The sequence below is a fragment of the Benincasa hispida genome, chromosome 10, assembly GCF_009727055.1.
Source record: "Benincasa hispida cultivar B227 chromosome 10, ASM972705v1, whole genome shotgun sequence".
Lineage (NCBI taxonomy): Eukaryota > Viridiplantae > Streptophyta > Magnoliopsida > Cucurbitales > Cucurbitaceae > Benincasa > Benincasa hispida.
In genome coordinates this window covers 16,351,201-16,370,310 of record NC_052358.1, presented here as the reverse complement: position 1 = coordinate 16,370,310, position 19,110 = coordinate 16,351,201, and the positions used below count along the sequence as shown (strand labels likewise).

General features: G+C 33.3%; 2 protein-coding genes across 2 annotated transcripts; one reads left to right on the top strand and one right to left on the bottom strand.

Annotated features, from left to right (window-relative positions):
• The first annotated feature begins 7,892 nt into the window (after positions 1–7,892).
• LOC120089205 (dehydrodolichyl diphosphate synthase 2) lies at positions 7,893–11,998 on the top strand. The gene is made up of 3 exons (XM_039046616.1): positions 7,893–8,524; positions 9,314–9,381; positions 11,371–11,998. Exons 1-3 carry the CDS (start codon positions 8,138–8,140, stop codon positions 11,816–11,818), a joined length of 903 nt encoding a protein of 300 aa, XP_038902544.1. The 5' UTR covers positions 7,893–8,137; the 3' UTR covers positions 11,819–11,998.
• Positions 11,999–13,264: 1,266 nt separating this feature from the next.
• LOC120088242 (non-specific phospholipase C1) lies at positions 13,265–18,719 on the bottom strand. Its single transcript, XM_039045395.1, has 3 exons — positions 17,431–18,719; positions 14,432–14,608; positions 13,265–13,817 (listed from the first exon to the last, which is right to left on the bottom strand). The coding sequence occupies exons 1-3, from the start codon at positions 18,533–18,535 to the stop codon at positions 13,495–13,497; spliced, it is 1,605 nt and encodes a 534-aa protein (XP_038901323.1). The 5' UTR covers positions 18,536–18,719; the 3' UTR covers positions 13,265–13,494.
• Between the last annotated feature and the right edge of the window lie 391 nt (positions 18,720–19,110).

The window sequence follows — 19,110 nt, the reverse complement described above, 5'->3', positions numbered from 1 at the left end:
CCTGAACCACAAGATGACTAGACTCTGTATATAACGTCGTTGATACTAGAGACTTGCATCTCGCTTAAAGAACCATAGGTGACACGACCTAAATCCTGAGTGTTTTGGGAACTTCTGCCTTTGAGGGCCATCCTTTGATTAATATGAGTGAGAGTGGCTAGATTTCCAACTCAACATGCCTACCTTTTTGGGGACTTGTCTGATCTGGGAGCTAGGAACTCAATCCACAAGATGGAATTCACTTCTTTCCCGAAGCAGGGATAAATAGAGAGATTACTCCCTTAAGGGCTGATTTCGGGGCTTGAACATAGTGGCCACAACTTCTATTTGGAAGAGAAGACTCGATCATATTAGGACTATGACTTATGTTCATTAGAGGGATCAGTGGTACTTAACGAGACAGATGTAACTACAGGGGCATAACAATTATTGGCCCAGCTGTACTTACGAGCGATCTGTGAAGGGTTGTTGCACTGCTGATTGGTTAAGATGGACACATAATATATCTGTAGTGAGAAGAGTTCAGTTGTCGGTCTTTAGCTGGCAGTTAACGGATGGTGGATCCCATGACTAAAGAGATTAGTTAGTTATTCACGTACCATTGGAGCTTTGGCTCTACAGGTCCATAAGGTCCCTTGGTAGCTTAAATTCTATTGAGGATCACTTCTTGGTGTTGATTTGAAATGTTCAAATTGACAATAGGTATTTTGATTATATATGATATAATTGGTATGATGTATGAGATACATCTAGTGGAGGATTGATGTAAATGAGATTTACAATGAGTACCATGGAATAGAAAAAGAACTATGGTTTATATGTTTCATGAAATGAAATATTAAAACTATAAGTTATAAATATAGTATGATAAGTTGGTTTTCATTTATGTTTATAATAATATTAACTATTAGATAATTAATACTTTTTCTTTTAAATAACCAAAGTAGTGGGTGGTTATTGGATCAAGGTAACCGTGAGTTTAAAAGGAAATTGGTTTCCTATTTGAAAAATGGGGTTTTACAAAAGTTTGAAAAGAATTTTTTAGTTTTCTCTCCGCGAAAAAAACTCACGTAAGTCGTCAAGTAAATACGGATTTACTAAACGACGGCTGGACGAGCTAAACAATCGTGCAGGTGCGAGCTAAACGATCGTGCAGTGTTTACTAAACGATCATATAGCTTCGCTAGACGATCGCTGGCCCAAGGTACACAATTGTGTAAAGTCTGTACGCCGCATAGCTTTTGCTAGCGATCGCATAGCTTTATCAAAACGATTGGGCATCGACCTATACGATAGTCTCAGCCTTCTCCCACTTACCCAATCGTGTACACGATTGTTCTTCCTCCGTTCGTCTGCCTCACACAAGTCCGAACAGACCCACCCTCTAATTCTCACACCGAGAATACCAAAGGTCACCTTGTTGGTGGTGTCAGACTCAACTGGACACCGTCGAGGTTTTCTGGAGGCCGTTCGTGGTGCTGTGGAGGCCATTCATGTCCTGAGGCGAGCACGTGTGTTCTGTCGTGTTGCAGAGGAGTTTATGACGGAGGAAAGATCTGAGCCGACGAGCGCGAAGTGTTCGTGCAGGGTTGCCGGGCGTGTAGATCGGGCAATTCGTGGTCGCTGTTGTTTGAGCGTTTCGTGCGCCATCGGAGCGCGTAGAGATGCTCTTCTTGTCGAGTTCGATAGAGGTTTGAATCTCTGTTCTTTCTGTATTGTTATGCTGTAATTTCTGTATATGTATATATCGTTTGGGTTGAAAGTCGAAATGTAAATGTTATGTTAATTTAATGATTGTAATTTGGAATAGTCTTGCTTCCGCTAGCTCAACGGAAATCTTCTTTCCTGAAATATCCTTAAATAGGTGGTATCCAACTATTGGAAGAGGGAGAAAAAAAGGGTTTTTGAAAGTAAAAGAGGTTCCTCTTTGTGGCTTAGATAAAATTTACACGATAACACTTTGTATTGTCTAATGTCAGTGTCTGTATTCCCAAAGGCGGACCATAGGGAGGTCTTTTAATAAGAAGGGTCAAGGCCCTTTCCCTAAATCTTTTCTATTTTTCTTTTCCAACAATTAATTAATTAATTAACATTTATTTAATTAAATTAACCAATTTAATTAAATAATACTTAAGTAGCACAACTAAATAACAACTTATTTAATTTGCACATTAATTAAAATAACTATTTATACATTAAATTCAAGTATATTATATATATATAATATATATATATATATTATATTTATTATCATAAACATCGTATATATATGTGCAATACCTCTCTATTAATTAATTCTTTATGAATCTAATTCACTTGAATTAATTAATTGAATCTTATTCAAATATTACTTTCCAATTTAATTTGAATTATAGATCATATCTATAATCAAATATATATTCACACTAATATATGGTTTTCTCAAATTAATTTGAAAAGTTTAAATCATCCCTCTTAAATATCCTCTAGTGAGCTAACACGAGGACCTGGTGGACCTATAGATCAAAAGCTCCAACGATATTAGATTAATTGGCTAAACTCATTAACCAAGTTAATCAATATTCGTTAACTGTGGGTACACTCTACTAAAGACCAACAGATGCACTCTTCTCACTACAAATATATTTTTGTGTCCACGGATATAGACCAATAACAACAAGTTAGTCCTTCACGAGTGTTTGTAACTCCAACTAGGTCAAATTATTGTTTTACCGTTGGGTTACTTCTGACTTCTTAAGTATCAGTGTTCCTCTAATAAACAACTTATTTATAGTCCAACCAATAAACAAAAATCCCTCTCGGGCCAACGAGAGGGTAGGGCTCTTTGTTCAAGTTTCAGAGACACTACTTAAGGGAACACTCGTCTACTTGCTCTTAAGATGAGAATGAGTGAATTCCATCTTGTATTATTATGTTCCCAACTCCCCTCTCGGTCTTGTCCCAAAAATGGTAGGCATATTGGGTCGGTGAACTGGCCACCCTCACCCATACAAATCCAAGGACAATCCCTGAACAGGAGTTCATAATATAGTCAGGATTAAGACTAAGTTGCCTAAGTCATCCTATTGAAATAGGAACTTGACTAGTTAACAGTGTTACATCTAGTGGTTACTATTTTGCGATCCGATCTTATGCAAACTCATTGCATAGGATACCTCCACTCGCATGTCAACTACACGAATACATTAGATCATTGTGTTTGTATCAAATACAAAGTGGGTCGTATCCATAGTGTTACCAGGATAAGGTACCCAACCTTATCCCTATACTATAGACCCTTCAAGTTGTATCTTGAACATTGATCTCTATATGTCTCCACATATAGTTCAAGACTTATAAGGCAGCCTTAGATGTTAGTTTATTGGATTTAGTGTTATTAAGATAGGATAGACAAATAACACAAACAATAACATTTATTGAATTAATATCTGTAACTCTTTATTGACCACGATTAATTAATAACATTTACTATCTACAAGTTTTAGGGCATAAAACCCAAAAAACTCCCACTTGAACTAAAACTCTAGTCAATGGGATGTACATGATATCATAATCTAAAAGGCGGGATTTTTGTAAATAAATACAATAAACTAGGACATTTATATACCCATTACACACTTTCACGTACCCTAGATTATACAACGTACATGTCTCGTAGACCTAGACTCTCTAAATGACCCTCAGAAAAAGTCAAGAGACAACCTTCATAAATAGATTAGTAATGGCTACTGCCTCACTGTTGTCATGGTATAAGGTGATGGGCAAGTCCATATTTGGAACCATTTCCAAATCACTTAGTAACTTCATTAGCCAGATTGCTTCCTTTGCTACTTTACAAGTAGTTACATAATCGGCTTCCATAGTGGAATCTGCAATACATCCTTGCTTGATGCTACGCCACACTACAGCTCCCCCGTTTAGGGTAAACACTGATCCTGACGTGGATTTCCTATAACCCTTGTCAGTTTGGAAATCAGAGTCAGTATATCCTGTAAAAATCAAATCCTTAGCTCCATATATCAGCTTATAGTTCCTCGTTCTCCTAAGATACTTGAGGATGTTCTTAACCACAATACAATGGTCTAAGACTAGATTGGACTGGTACCTACTAAATATTCCCATTGCATAGCAAATGTCTTGCTTAGTGTAGAGCATAGCATACATTAAGCTACCCACAACTGAGGCATAGAGAATACGTTCCATATCCTCAACTTCTTGAGGTGTCTTAGGATACTGTTTCTTAGACAAGTGAACCCCATGCCTGAAAGATAATAAATCCTTCTTAGAGTTTTGCATCGAATGTCGAGTCAACATTTTATCAATATACGTTGCTTGAGATAGAGCCAGCATTTTATTCTTACGATCCTTAATGATTTGGATCCCAAGTACATATTATGCCTCTCCCAAATCTTTCCTTTGGAATTGGGCTACCAGCCATTCCTTAATGTCAGTAAGGTACCCTACATCATTCCCAATGAGTAGGATATCGTCCACATAAAATATTATAAAAGCTACTTTGTAATATTCGTAGATAGTAAATTTTATTAATTGACCGTCATCTTATAGATATTAAATCAATAAATGTTATTGATTTTATTGTTGTCTTTCTTTTCGGTGACTCAATCATAAGAACTCCAAAGTTAAGCATGCTTAGTTTGGAGCAATCCTATGTTGGATGACCTCCTGGGATATTTCCTAGGATGCATGTGCGTGAGGACAAAGCATGTTGAAAGGACTAGTATTGGTTTATGGGGACAACTTTCACTTCTAAAAAACATTCAAAGCAAGGGAGGATGACGTAGTCAGGTCACAGGGGAATACCAGGGCCATTAGGGGCCGAATCTGGATCCGAATCCTGAGCCTAGGGTATTATAAATAGACCTTAGACAAGCATGACCATGACACCCACCATCCCATTTGCACACCCAGCATGCCTACATGCATGCTTATGCCTCATTTTGATGCCATTTACTAGTTTTGGGCCATTTTGAGTGTTTATGAGCATTTTTTAAGCCCAATTAGGATTTTCTTGATATTTTGACCTAAAATGAATACTTTTGGATTAAAAATTGATTTTTGGGCCATTTTGGATAATTTGATAAAAATTAATCTAAGGAGCAAAATGTGAGTATTTAAGTGCTAAAATGAGTTCAATTGATCACATTGAATCACCAAGGGTCGTTTGAGATTGATTTGACCTCTTGTGAGTATCTACTAACCTCGAGACTTTATTTCAGGTCAAATTGAGGTTGGAAAAGCTTATAACCCAAGGAGTTCGTGCCAGTAATCATGAGTGGTTTATTTTTAAGTATTTTCAATATAAATTATATGTTTGAGCCGTGAAGGGTTTTATTCTGAGTATTTGATATAAAAATATATATGTATGATAGTATTCTATGATTTATGAAATGTATTGGTATGTTTTGCTTTACTTGATTATTATTTTAGAAATGCATTGAATCATGATTTTTGAACTCTCATTGATTTTATATGAACTGGAGTTATAAAAATGTAGTTTGGAATCTAGTTTTACTTTCTTGATTTGTATGGTTTTGTAAGAAAACCTCTTGACAGTGGATTTAAGAATATTAATTGGTTTGTGAAAGTGGTTTCAAACTATTGATTCTTGTACCCGAGAGATGGTTATTTTCCCATACTACTTAAATGTGTTTCAGTAGCACCGCTCAGGCGATCAGAGGACTACCGGGGTCAAATTTGGCTAGAATATATTTAGAAGTCCATAGGAACCTGCGCATGTAGCACCACCCAGGCTAATAGAGGACTACCGGGATCAGATGTGTCCAGAATATACCGAGGAGTCCAGGGTAACCTGAGCCTATGATGAGGATCTATGTCTAGCCTTGGAGGCAGTTCTGCGTGCATGTATGACTTTGTGATTTGGTTTACACCGCGGGGGGCATTCTTTGTCTAGAATAACCCGACATTGTAAACGAGTATTTGGGTACAGAGTTGGTGTGGTTTCTGATAACGCCTGATGCTTTATAATGTGTTTTCTATGAGATTTTATCATGGCACTGTTTTACTAGCACGTATTTGAGATGTTGTTGCATCTTTTATATTTTGCCAATGATTTACTGAATTATTTGACCGACTTTGTTGATGATTTAGAAATGAAAATTTTATGTTTATATTAAATTACCACTCACTGGGCATTAGGCCCCCCCCCCCCCCCCCCCCCCCCCAAGCAACGATAAAGTTCTAGATCCAAGCTAAGTTGTCTACTGCCACCTGACGAGGGACTCCTACTACATCTTAGGTCTATATGTTTAAAAGTTTTATTGTAAATAAGTTGCATACCACGGTCCATATGTAATGAGTTTTGGGAGTGTGGGACAAGGTAGTTGTGGTTGTACAGTATGAAAGGTGTTCTTGTAGTACTTAAACTTTGTTGATGTTTGTATATAACAGGAGATGGAAGCTATGAAATGTGTTTGTGAATGTCATGATATAGAAAATGTTAAATGGGAATTAAATGTATTAAATGATCATTGTGTAACTGTTCAAGTTCAGGTAGAGGTTAAGTTGGTTTGTTGAATGCTGTCATAACGGGAGGTGATATTTAGCATGTGACTATACAAATTATGGAGGAGTCTAATTGAATAGTTTGTCGATCGAGTCAATATTCAAAAGGAACAATTGAGTCGACTCAACTATAAGATGATTAAGTGGCTAAGTCCCTTGGATAAGGAACACATAACTCGATTAGCTCCAAACATATGGCTATGTCAATTATCGCAATTACTACTAAAATCGTTTAGATAATTTGACTTCGAAACGACTATTGTGACTAAATAGGCTTGACATAGAGACAAAGTCATCGTTATAATTTCTTGTATCGAGTATACGACTCTAATTACCACTATTCAACTTGACACAACTAAAATCTAACTTTGTGTATTATTAGTGTGTGCATTGTCTCTCTTTAGTGCAAGTGTCCAAAGGAGCACCAACCATCAAAGTCATGCAAACCACAACGAAATAGTTGAAAGATACAAAAATAATAATAAATTAATTAATTAAAAATTAAAAATTTACGATCAAAATTTAAAGAGGAATTGAAAATGACAAATATGGTTTCATAATCACATCGATAGACACTCTAGAGATGATAAGCGCCAGAAGCCTCCGAAGGGCAGAGTTGTCCAAACTAAATTCCATCTCAAGATAGAAACAAAAATTACCAATAAAAATAATTATAAATAATTATAAGACACAAAATTATAATCGCACTATCAACCTTATGATTTGAGGTTTGATTCTCCCACACCACACTTCAATTACAATATTTTTTTTAAAAAAAAAATTATATTAGTTGTTAGTAGTTTGCCAATAAAAGCGTAGCTCAACTGACATAATGCTTATACAATCGACCTTGAAGTTTCAGATTCGATTCTCTCATCCCACATTTTAATTACAATACCTTTAAAAATAAAAATTGTCGACAAGAGCGTAGCTCAACTGACATAGTATTCATACTATCGACCTCAAAGTTTGAGGTTTAATTTCCCACTCCATACTTTAATTACAATATCTTTAAAAATATATATATATTATAGTCGCACCCAAAAGCCTTTTAATCCATTACAAAAAGAGGGGGAAAAGAACAAGAAAGAACTAAAGAAAGCTCAAAATAGCTTTGAGTTTGAGGAAAAAGCTTTCTAATCCTTACAAAGTAAAAATTATAAATTTACTATTTTGAATCGTTGTTAAATACTTCAATTTTTTTTCAAAATTAAATACTTGAAATGTTAATTCAAGCACGCTCGTATATTTATTTAGTTTATAAATTTTCAACTCTCTGTCTATTTGGTTCAAAAGTAATATATATATATATATGAATCAGTGTGTTGTATTGGTTGTGGATTCGATGAAGTAAGAGAGCTGAATAGTCGAGAAAAAATCAATGGCAAATTAGAAATATTGAGACGAAACGACGCCACAGGCTCCACTAGTGGTGTCGTTTTAATTGTCTTTATTGAGAGACGTACTTGATTAAAGGCGCCTACAATGGATTCGAAATTGCAAGCTTTTTTCCTTTTTAATTTTTTTTAGTAGAAATTAAAAAGACAATTTGAAATTCAGAACTCTTCTCTTCTCTTCTATTCTCTTCCAGATAATGTTTTCCTTACAATTCCCGATCCCCGTCGAGAACCTTCCAAATCCGCCCAAATTCCTTTTCGGTGGTTGCGCTCTTCCAAAGGCCGCCTATGCCTTCGAACGGCGCCGTTTCTCCAACCACCGCCTGAGGGCGGCGGACGTGGCGGCTCCGGTGGCGGAGGAAGCGGCTTTGCCGCCAGGGCTGCAGAAGGAGTTCCTGCCGAGACACGTGGCGGTTATTATGGACGGAAATGTGCGGTGGGCGCGGGGGATGAAGTTGCCGGACTCCAAAGGACACGACGCCGGCGTACGGTCGTTACGGGAAATGGTTGACCTTTGTTTGGATTGGGATATTCCAGTACTCTCTGTTTTTGCCTTCTCTTATGATAATTGGCTTCGCTCTAAGGTAACCTCACCTCTCCTTTTTACCCTTTTTTTTTTTTTCCTTTTTTTATTTAGTTAAAAGTCCGACGATAACAAATATAGTAATTAAGTCTAAAATATTTGTTGATGTAGGAAAATTTATTTTGCTTTCGAAAGGGGTGGTATATTAATTTATCACTAATAGATTTTAATATCTTTGTAATTATTTAAATTATTATACACTTAACTATTATCCCTAAAAGTGATATTCATTACAATTAGGGATGGGTATGATAGCTGACCGAGATTTGATCGAAGAAGTAGAGAGATAGGTCAACGTCGGTTTGGAAAAATTCTAAATTGTCATATTTGTAAAAGATAAATAAAGAATAAAATCGATCGACTTTTACTCCTTAACAGTCGAGGTCGATTTGAACATTTACTAAATCGATCATAGTTGGCGGTTTGGAAAAGCGACTCCAACCGACCGATACTCACCCCTGATTATAATTATCCTTTACTCTTTTTTTTTATTTATTTAATCTTTTAGTTTTTAAAAATATAAATTTGATCTCTATAGACTTTTAAATTTTGAATTTAGTATGTCTTAAAATTTTAGAAGTAGTTAAAATATTATTTATCTTGAAATTTGTACGTAATTTTAGTACATATATTTTCAAAGTATTTTAGATTTAGTCGCTACCACTAGTTTATCGTTGATTTGTTATATAACTTTTTTTTATAAATATCTATCCATATATATATAGTATTATTTCCCAATTATAACCATGAATTTTCTGTTCACCATAACTTTTTTTTTTGGGGGGAGCAGCGTGAGGTTGACTTTTTGATGTTTTTATTCGAAAGAGTTTTGAAGTCTGAGATGGAAAAATCTTCCAGGTAAATTCTATTCCCATCTGTATTATATATTAACTAATAGAAAATTCTTATAAATAGAAAAATCTAAAAAAATATTTATATTTTATAACAAAAAAGTTTCAAAAGTATTTTTGGAATTTTTTGCTATAAAATTTAAATATTTTTTTATATTTAAAAAGATCCATTTTCAAATCTATTTTGATATCTCAAAGTTTAATTTTTAAGTGTGATAATTATTGAGATAAAAATGATTACTTTAAGAAATATAAAAATGGTAAGGACTAGATATTTTTAAAATTTAGAAACCGAAATAATATTCCTTAGATTTAAAAATCTTAGATATGATAACTTAGACACAAAAGATTAACTAAGTAGTACTTGATGAATAAATGTGTACTAATTGTCATTTCAAACATATGTCATATAATTGTTCGCTTCACCTTTGTTAGAACTAAAAATAAAAAGTAATGATAATGATTTTATTAAAAAAAATGTATGAGATGTTTAGGAAGGATGAATTTATTTGTGTTTTTTTTTTTTTAATTTGTCTGATAAAACTTTCTGGTTTGAATAAAAAAACTATTTTAAAGTTAAATTTATTTTAATAACCATTTTATTTTTTAAAATTAAGTTTATGTAACTTCGTTGGTTTTTTTTAATCAATTTTAATTTGTTATTCACTCGATTCTAAATACCAATATTTTAAGAAATTAAGTCAAGTTTTTTTTAAAAAAAAAAAAACTTTTAAAAACATGTTATTGTTTTTAGAACGTAATTGAAAATTAAATATTCTTTTAAGAAACTGAAAGCTGGTAAAAAAATTGTGGATTTATAAAAATAACCCAAATTTCACAAACAAAATGTCGTTTGACCCAAAATTTGAGATTAGAGATTTATAACTATCTTTTCCTGAAACTTGCTCTCCTCTCCTCACACTTCTCGCCTTGCACTACCTATTTTCATACATTACCACTTTTTCTCTTCACGAAAATTTTTCTAATACTACAAGAGTACCATGGTACTATCATACTTCCTTGGTTCACATTATAAATTTGCCTTCATAAATATATTTGTGGATCCCATATTAATGTCAATAGATTATACCTAAAATTACTTATACTATTGTAATATAGAAAATGTTCTCCTTCTAATAGGTTATTTTTCATTGTCTTTAAAACTTGGATCAAATATTTTAGACGTAATATATAGTCACATATATCAAAATCTTTTCAATTTGTTTTAAATTTTAGTCAATGTCTTAAATTTAGTCTCCAATAATAATTTATTGTTGATTTTTTATCTATTAGGCATTTTAATATAAATTTTCAAATCATATTCACATATTATATTTTTTGAATGAAAATTATTGTTATTATTTAACCAATTTTGATAATAAAAATAATTTTAATGAATTTAATTTGAGATTTATTAAAATTATCGAGACTAAAATTAGATAATTGAAAGTACGTGAATTAAAATTGAACAAATTTCAAGGTGTAAAGACCAAAATGATGGTAAGAAGAAAAAAAAGGCAAATATTAATTTAAACCCTGAACTTTAGGTTTTGTATCAATTTAAACTATGAACTTTTATACCTGCATCGATTTAAACCTCAAATTAATAATTGTATCAATGGAACTTCACAAGTGGATCAATTTAAACCTTGAAATTTCATAAGTTTATTAATTTAAACCCTCTATTACGTTTTATTTGGATACACTTATAAAAGTTTAAGATTTAAATTGATATATTTATGAAACTTTAGGGTTTAAATTGATACAATTAATTTGGGATACTTCAAAATTCAAGATCTAAATTGATATAAGTATTGGTTTAGAATTTAAATTGATACAACTCCCAAGTTCAAGGATATAAATTGGTATTATATAGTATGCTAAAAAAATAGATGGAAAAAAAAGTATATATTTTAAATTATTATAATGATAAGTTAAGACTTAAGACGGTCAATTTAACATTTTTGTTATTGTTTATTTTGCTTTTAAATAACAGAAAGGGAATTAGATTATCGGTAATTGGGGATTTATCACTGCTTCCAAAATCCCTCCAAAACCTAATAAACGAAGCAGTAGAAAGAACAAAATCCAACACCAAGCTTCAACTTATCGTTGCGGCGAGCTACAGCGGAAGATACGACGTCGTTCAAGCCTGCCGAAGCCTTGCTCGCAAAGTGAAAAACGACGAGATTCAAGTGGAAGACATTGACGACAGCTTAATCGAACAAGAACTTGAAACCAAATGTACGGACATTCCTCACCCCGATCTCCTCATCAGAACCAGCGGCGAACTCCGAATCAGCAATTTCTTGCTCTGGCAATCGGCTTACACCGAATTCTTCTTCACCGAAACGCTCTGGCCCGACTTCCGGAAGGATGATTTTGTTCAAGCTTTGCTTTCTTATCAGACCAGGCAGCGGCGCTATGGCGGAAGGCAATCTTGAGAATTCATTATATGAAATGAACCCTAAGAAGAAAAAGGGGGGAAATGGTATACCATCAATAGAAAATATAGTATTAACAACACATAGGAAATTAAATTACGGTGAAAAGATGCGCATGGATGTAACTTCAAAATGTAATATACCAATCAATAATAAATCCCATCGTTGTATTAATTAAAATCTTTAACTAATAATTTATATTTTCTTTCAAAATTCGTTCGACTAATATTATGATTTAAGTAGAGAAATTAAATAAATTTGGGCTAGTAAACGTTAGCCAGGAATTTTATATAAAAGTCACTATATATACAAGTCTAACAAAAAAATCTATAAATAGATGTAAAAAAAAAAAATATATTTATAACTTCATATATTAACTAATTTATTACATTATAATTGCCTTCCACGAGTTTCTCTTTGCTGATCGACTCTTTGCTTACTTATTGCATCTTTGAAATGTTATATTCTAACCTACTAATTAGGTTGTATTAAATCATTTTGACTTTGTACCAAATTCTTTGTTGGAAAAATATGATTTCAAGACTGATATGGACCTTTTAATAAATATGCTATAATCATAAGTGGATCTGCAAGGTAGTTTTTCTAGATTAATTTCGGTATAAGATTCAAAACATTTTTTTTCTTTGATGATGATATCTCTATAGTCTCTATTGTTGTTTTTCATTTACAGTCTCTCCAATTAATTTTAAATTAACTCTACAAAAGAATTAATAATAAGAATATTACATTCTATTATATAGATTTAAAGACATAAAAACTTAAAGTCTAACTTGTCAATACGCATATCCAACCGTGTGACAGCAAATAATCCTCTTGTTTGAACTCTAAAATTAATTTTAAAAAAACTTATACGAGTAAATGTAAATGTAAAAATAACATGAAAACAAAGAAAAATATATAAGGTATAATGTGAATATAAACACTATGTTCAAAAAATGAACAATACCTTTTAAATCGAAGGTTTCTAAGATTGAAAAGTAAATTTCAAAAGGAAGAAAAAAAGTTTATAAACGGCTAGATCTTGTTACTAATAAAAACAATATTGTTTGATTATTTATTAAAAATGACACAATATTAATAAAAAATTCTAGATAAAAACTCATATAAAATTTAAAATAAAATATTGCAAGCAGTAAGAGTTGAACCGCCAGACAACGCTACACGCCAACAAGTCAATGTCATTCTTGTTATTTAATTTGAACTTTTATATATGTATTAATATATATTACTTTAAAAATTATACTAAAAATACAAAAGACAGATAAATTGAAGGGACACATGCCTGTTTTTTGAGAGATTGCATCAAATAGAATCTAAATATATACAAAAAAAATAGGATTATTTTCAAATAAAAAAAAATGAGCTAACTTATTTACAAATGTAGCAAAATTTCAATATGTCTATCACAATTTAGACATTGCTATATTTGAAAATATTTTTCAATAATTTAACCATTTAAATCGATTACCCGAAGGAATATATATTTAAAAATATAAACACAAATTCATATCGAAGTTTTTTTTGTAGGTTACAGGGCAAAATACTTGTCTGATAATAGTTCTTCTATGCTGGCCGTGTTACATACAGATAGCAGCTTCAATACTATATATATCCCATCCCTATTCTTGTATTTACAACTTGGTGGATAAATCAAATCAGATCGTTTCGACAAACCGACCGGAGTCCACCGCTGCCGTTCGACTGGTTAGGGACGGCCTCATGGTGACAATGGCAGACTCATTAGCTCCTGCCAGGAGAGCAACCCTTCCAGCTTCAAGAAATCTTTTGACTGCATCTTCTGCATACTTATTGGCTTCACCAACAGTCATATATTTGCCAATGTTAGGGTAAGAATTCAAGACATGATCACCATTAAGCTGCGATGCAAGTTGGATCAATTCGACTTGGAACTCCGAGAGTTTTGCGTGTTCTTTCGGTCCCCATGGCCGCAGTGGTGTCGTTACCTTTGGAAGAGTTTCTGACATAAAGATTTAAGATGAATCGTTAGAGAGAAATTTGCAGCAGATGCACAGAATATGTATGCATCGTGTTTGAGTTGTTACAAAATCCTGATAGCTAAGGCGTCTTTTAGTAATCATTTGATTTTTAGTTTTTGGTTTTTTAAAAATTAAACCTATAAACACCATTCCCATCTCTAAATTTCATGCTTTGTACCAATATTTTCAAAAGTCAAGCCAAGTGTTGAAAACAAAAGGGTTCTAAAACTTGTTTTGTATTTAGAATTTGGCTAAGAATCCAACACTTGTCTTTACAAAAGACGATTGTAAGAAATTGAGAAGAAACATGTTTAATTTTCAAAAATAAAAAATCAAATGATTATCAAACGGGACCTAAAGTAGTATCGAAAGATGAAAGTTAAAAAGATACAATTACTTGAATGACGAGTAATTCAAGTTCCTCAAACTCATCTCTGGAGCATTATAACGTACCAACAAACTTCTCGACTAATTAGATTAATATGTCCTTAAGCCTTTAATAATATTTCAAGCAACCCAAATAGCATTTCAATGCATTCCAATGAAACCATTGAAGATGTTAATAATATAAGTCTCGATCAAGATCGATAAGTACCTGGACAATCATCTCGAGGACGGTCGCGAAGCTTCAAATAATGGTCGAAAGTAGCAGCCCATGCATCCCGCTTCGTGAGGAAGTTGGATTTTAGGTTGAAAAGCTTCTTCACAGTGGCAGGAACGGAAGAGTGTTCAAATTGCGAGGTAGAAGTTGGTCCAACAGGCTCATGGATCACTGCACCAGACAAATTACAAATCAACAATATTGGCAGTTAAACTACTCGGGTTGCCGGTTTTTCCCACCATGAATGTAACCAACCACTCAGAAACTAACTAAAGAACAAAATCAACCAGTTCAACGTATGAAACAACCAACCAAATCCACTTCTTTGAGTAGTTTTAAGTAGGATGTTAAAAACTTGTGTCTTCTACATGACAGCTATGGTTTGATGTACCTCTCAAAACAAAGTCAGTAGGTAGACAATTCAATCTAAATAGATACTTCTCAGTCCTCAAACTGGCCTGAACACTTACGGATGTATATATTTAATAATAAAAAAAAAAAAGAAAAAAGAAAAAACCTACATTAAACGACCAACAAACTACCATTGAGCACTTAAACAACCAACAAACTACCTTTCCGAGTTACAGTTGCCAACTTACCATGCTATTAAACGACCAATAAACTACCTTATCTTTCAAACCCAACAACTCGGTTTCAGCATATCTTATGTAGTCCTAATCCAGAAAGTTTGGGAAATATCTTAATGTAGCAAAAGTAACAAACACACAGACACAGTAAACAAGTAGCCTCCGCAGTTGTAGTAGACAACTAAACGTATAGAAAGGTGTCTCTCTCACACAAACATACACAAAAGTCTGTTTGGAATCACTTTCTAAACATTTAGAAAAGTGTTTTAATTTTTTTTTTTTAAAAAAGGTTGTGGAACACGTAGAAGGTCATCTTAAACGAGTCTAAATTCTCTAAAGTCCAAACACAAATAATTATTTCTCGAACAAACAGCTGAGTTAGCAGACTGATTTCTTTCCTATCTAAATTTCATTTATAATCAACCATTTGTGAAAGTATTCTCAACAACCAGAATCCACAATGAGAGTTGAATTCTTATCCAACTGACTACAGCTAAGTCAGGAGCTTAAACAAATCCAATCCAAGAGGAAAAGATGACTGAACATAACATAAGCTGAAGTTACTGAACTAGCAAATCTACAATAATTCTATTAGTTAAATGAAATTCATTGGACGGAAGTAGTTGCAAAATGCTTTTAGAACACTTGCCAATCTCGATAAACAGAAAACCAATATACTAAAGTGCCAAACAATTTGGTTTTTTGTTTTTGATTTCTAAAAATTAAGCTTATAAACAAAACTTACTTCCACCAATGACCAATAAGTTTTTATGTTATATTATTCATTTTCTACTAATATTTACAAAAATCAAGTTTTGAATAATAAAAATATATAATTTTTGTTTTTAGAACTTGACTAGAAATTCAAGTACTACCTCAAGAAGGGTGAAAATTATACTTGAAAAATTGGAAGGACAAAGAGCACAAATTTCAACCATAGAAAACTAAAAACGAAAGCATTATTTGGCCTCTTATATACAATTTACTTCCAAAAATGCTTTTAGAATTCTAAGACAGAATTTCAACTAAAACAATACTTTTAAAAGATCCATTTTGTTAAATTCGAAACCTAGTTAACAAATCCACGTTTGTATAGGAATAGGAGTGAACATAATTAATTTCCAAAAACAGAAAAGTAGGATCGAATTTATTATGCAATCTTTTAAATATTTGGTTAAGATAAAAGGTTTAATTATAAAAATAAAAATAAAAACCTTTAAATTCATAAATGTTCCAAAAATACTCCTGGAGTAAAAATTCTTTAAAACTTTGGATGAAAATTAAGATATGAAATGGTGAAGTGATAATATAGAAAGAAAATTTAGATCACCACCTTCTTTTAGGTAGGGATATTCGAAAAACTCAATAATCCAAAAAATTTGATCAACCCAACCCAATTCATAGAGTTTGGGTTGATTTCATTATTTAATAAAGAATTATTTGAATTAAAAAAATCTTAAAACTCAAACTATTACCCAACCCCCGGATACTCTAGTTCATCCTTATTCCTCACACAATTCTAAGTCTAGAATTTCAATTTCCAAGATAGTTTGAAATGTTCGTAATGTTTAGGGATAATATTGCAATTTTTTTAAGGTATTAAATAGGGGTGTTCATGGGTTGAGTTGGGCTGGGTTGAAAGTCTTTTTAGACCCAACCCAATTGTAAATTTTTTCAACCCAAATAATCCTTATTAAAAAATGAACTCAACCTAACCCAACCATGAAATATTTAGGTTGAGTTGGTTCGGGTTAATCGGGTCATTTACTTAAAATTTTGTTCTAAAAAGAAGTAAAATGTAAATATGTAAAAATATAATTTAATTATTCTCATATATTGAATTAAGATTAACAATTCAATTTGGAAAATTTTCTAAAGTGCAAAAAAACTACTTTCAAGAGTGGTTGAAGAATAAATTATTCAAAAAAATATTGAAATTAAATAAAATCAAAATCAATATATATATAAATAATTGTGATATAAATAATAAAAAATATATATTTTTAAAGTTAATAATAAATTCGGGTTGGTTCGAGTTATATTAGGTGAACCTATGAACCAATCCAACCCATAAAATTTTCATTTATTTGAATCCAACTCAACCCAAACCGCATGAGTTGGGTTGGGTTGATCGGTTTTTTCGGATCATCGAGTTTTTTGAACATCCATAGTATTAGGGATATTTTTTAAAGTTAATGGTATTGGTTATAATTTAGCCCTGGATAATATATTAATAAACAGGCTGAAAACAGAAACAGTAACGGGAATAGAAATCTAACTGAAAAAAGGAGGAAGATGCGGCGACAAGAGGACTAAAGATATTGAATGGTGTTCTAAGCAAAACTGTGAAACAAAAATCAAATTTCCAGATTCATAGTGACAAAAAAAGAAATTCTCAATTCTCACCTGTTCCTTTCTCGACCCACGGCGAAACCAGAATCGTCGGAACCCGAACGCCCAGCCGGTCAAACCGGAAGTAGTAAGGATCCGGTCCAATTATGCCGTCCGGATTAGGCACGCCGGAAACCGGCGTCGGAACGTGATCGTAAAAGCCGCCGTGCTCGTCGTAAGTAATCAACAGTGCCATTTCCTTCCATTGAGGACTTGCCCTAAGAATTTCATATACTTCCTTCACGAATTTCTGCCCACGCGCCACGTCGTGCGACGGATGATCGTCGTTCGCCGGATAAAGATCGACGTCGAAGTAACGCTGTTCAATCACAGCGTAATTTGGGAGCCTTCCAAGCTTGGCGTGCAATTTGAATTTCAGAGCATAAGAGTGAAATTTAACTACGTGCTTCAGCCTTCTCAAGCTTTTGAAAAATAGGGTTGCAGGGATATTTTGGTAATAAATGCCAAATGTGAGGCCATTTTCGTCCAATGAATCGAAAATTGTTTTCTGAGGGAAGCCATGGATGAGATCCTTCCTTACGTTGCTCATGGCGCCGTGAGAGGTTGCGGAGTGGACGTAGAACCGGTTCGGTTGAGTCGACGCCGGAACTGACGCGAACCACCGGTCGAAGATCGCGAACTGGTTCGCTAGCTCCGTGTAGACCGGAACTCGTTCCGGTTTGAACCCGCTCATTACGGTTTTCGGCATGTCGATTTCGTCCATAGCCGCCGCCTGTTGTGCAAATCCGTTCATCGGAGCCGGATTCGCTGAACTGTCGTTTGATCCGAAAATTTGCTCTCTGATCGCCTGAAAAGAATGGCCAGGATCCGAATCTATGAAGATAGCATCGTTAGAGACGAAAATTTCTTCAGAGTTCGGATCGGAAACCGAAACCCGGTTCGATTCTTTACCAGTCAATCCGTCGATTTCAGGTCGGACGGATTTCAGCCAGCCTAAAACGTGGTCAAAGGAACGATTTTCCATGACTAAAACCACCACAGTCTTGATAGGTCCTTGGATTTCATGTCGCCTCTTTTTGAAATCGAACTCGAAAGCTTGGGAAGAGAATAAGAGGTAAATAAGAAAAAAGGAAGTCAAAATCGCTCTCCGGAGAACCATCTCCGACGGCAAGAATCGACAACCGCCAAAGGCGGCGGAGAATTTGATCGCCGACTCTGAGAATCGATAGTCAAAGCAGACGATAAAATCCAGACGACAGAGGACAAAGGAAAAATGAATAAATTCCGACGGGCTTTTCAAGAAAGTAAAGTACCAAATTAAAAACTGAGGATTATTTTGATTGATTTTTTAATATTAATAATTCGAAATTTGAAGTTTTTGAAAAATCGTCTTGAAATGGAGTAGTTGGTAAGAAGCTTAAAGATGGTAAAGGTAATAGTCAAAGGCAAGCCAATCAGGTAAGAAAATTTTCAAAATTTTTTTTTTTTTTTTTTTTTTTGGGAAATAATCTTCAGAGATGTAAAGTGTTTAAAATTTTATATGCGGTTAAGCTTTTATTATTGGATATTTATAATATGGTAAAAGAAAGTGGATATTTTTTAATATTTAAATATTAAGTATCAGTTTATTGAAATTATAAAATTAAATGATGTTTCACGAATTTAATATGTATAAGAGTTAAATTTTTCAATTTTTCAATTTTTCAATTTGAACGAGGTAGGTATAATTTTAGT

Excerpts from the sequence above, each read along its gene's own strand:
- LOC120089205 (XM_039046616.1), top strand. The coding sequence starts at position 8,138 with ATGTTTTCCTTACAATTCCCGATCCCCGTCGAGAACCTTCCAAATCCG. Across the intron at positions 8,525-9,313 it reads ATAATTGGCTTCGCTCTAAG|CGTGAGGTTGACTTTTTGAT; the intron begins GTAACCTCACCT and ends TGGGGGGAGCAG. Across the intron at positions 9,382-11,370 it reads GAGATGGAAAAATCTTCCAG|AAAGGGAATTAGATTATCGG; the intron begins GTAAATTCTATT and ends TTTAAATAACAG.
- LOC120088242 (XM_039045395.1), bottom strand. The coding sequence starts at position 18,535 with ATGGTTCTCCGGAGAGCGATTTTGACTTCCTTTTTTCTTATTTACCTC. Across the intron at positions 14,609-17,430 it reads GTGGGTCGAGAAAGGAACAG|TGATCCATGAGCCTGTTGGA; the intron begins GTGAGAATTGAG and ends TGTCTGGTGCAG. Across the intron at positions 13,818-14,431 it reads TCCTCGAGATGATTGTCCAG|AAACTCTTCCAAAGGTAACG; the intron begins GTACTTATCGAT and ends TCTTTATGTCAG.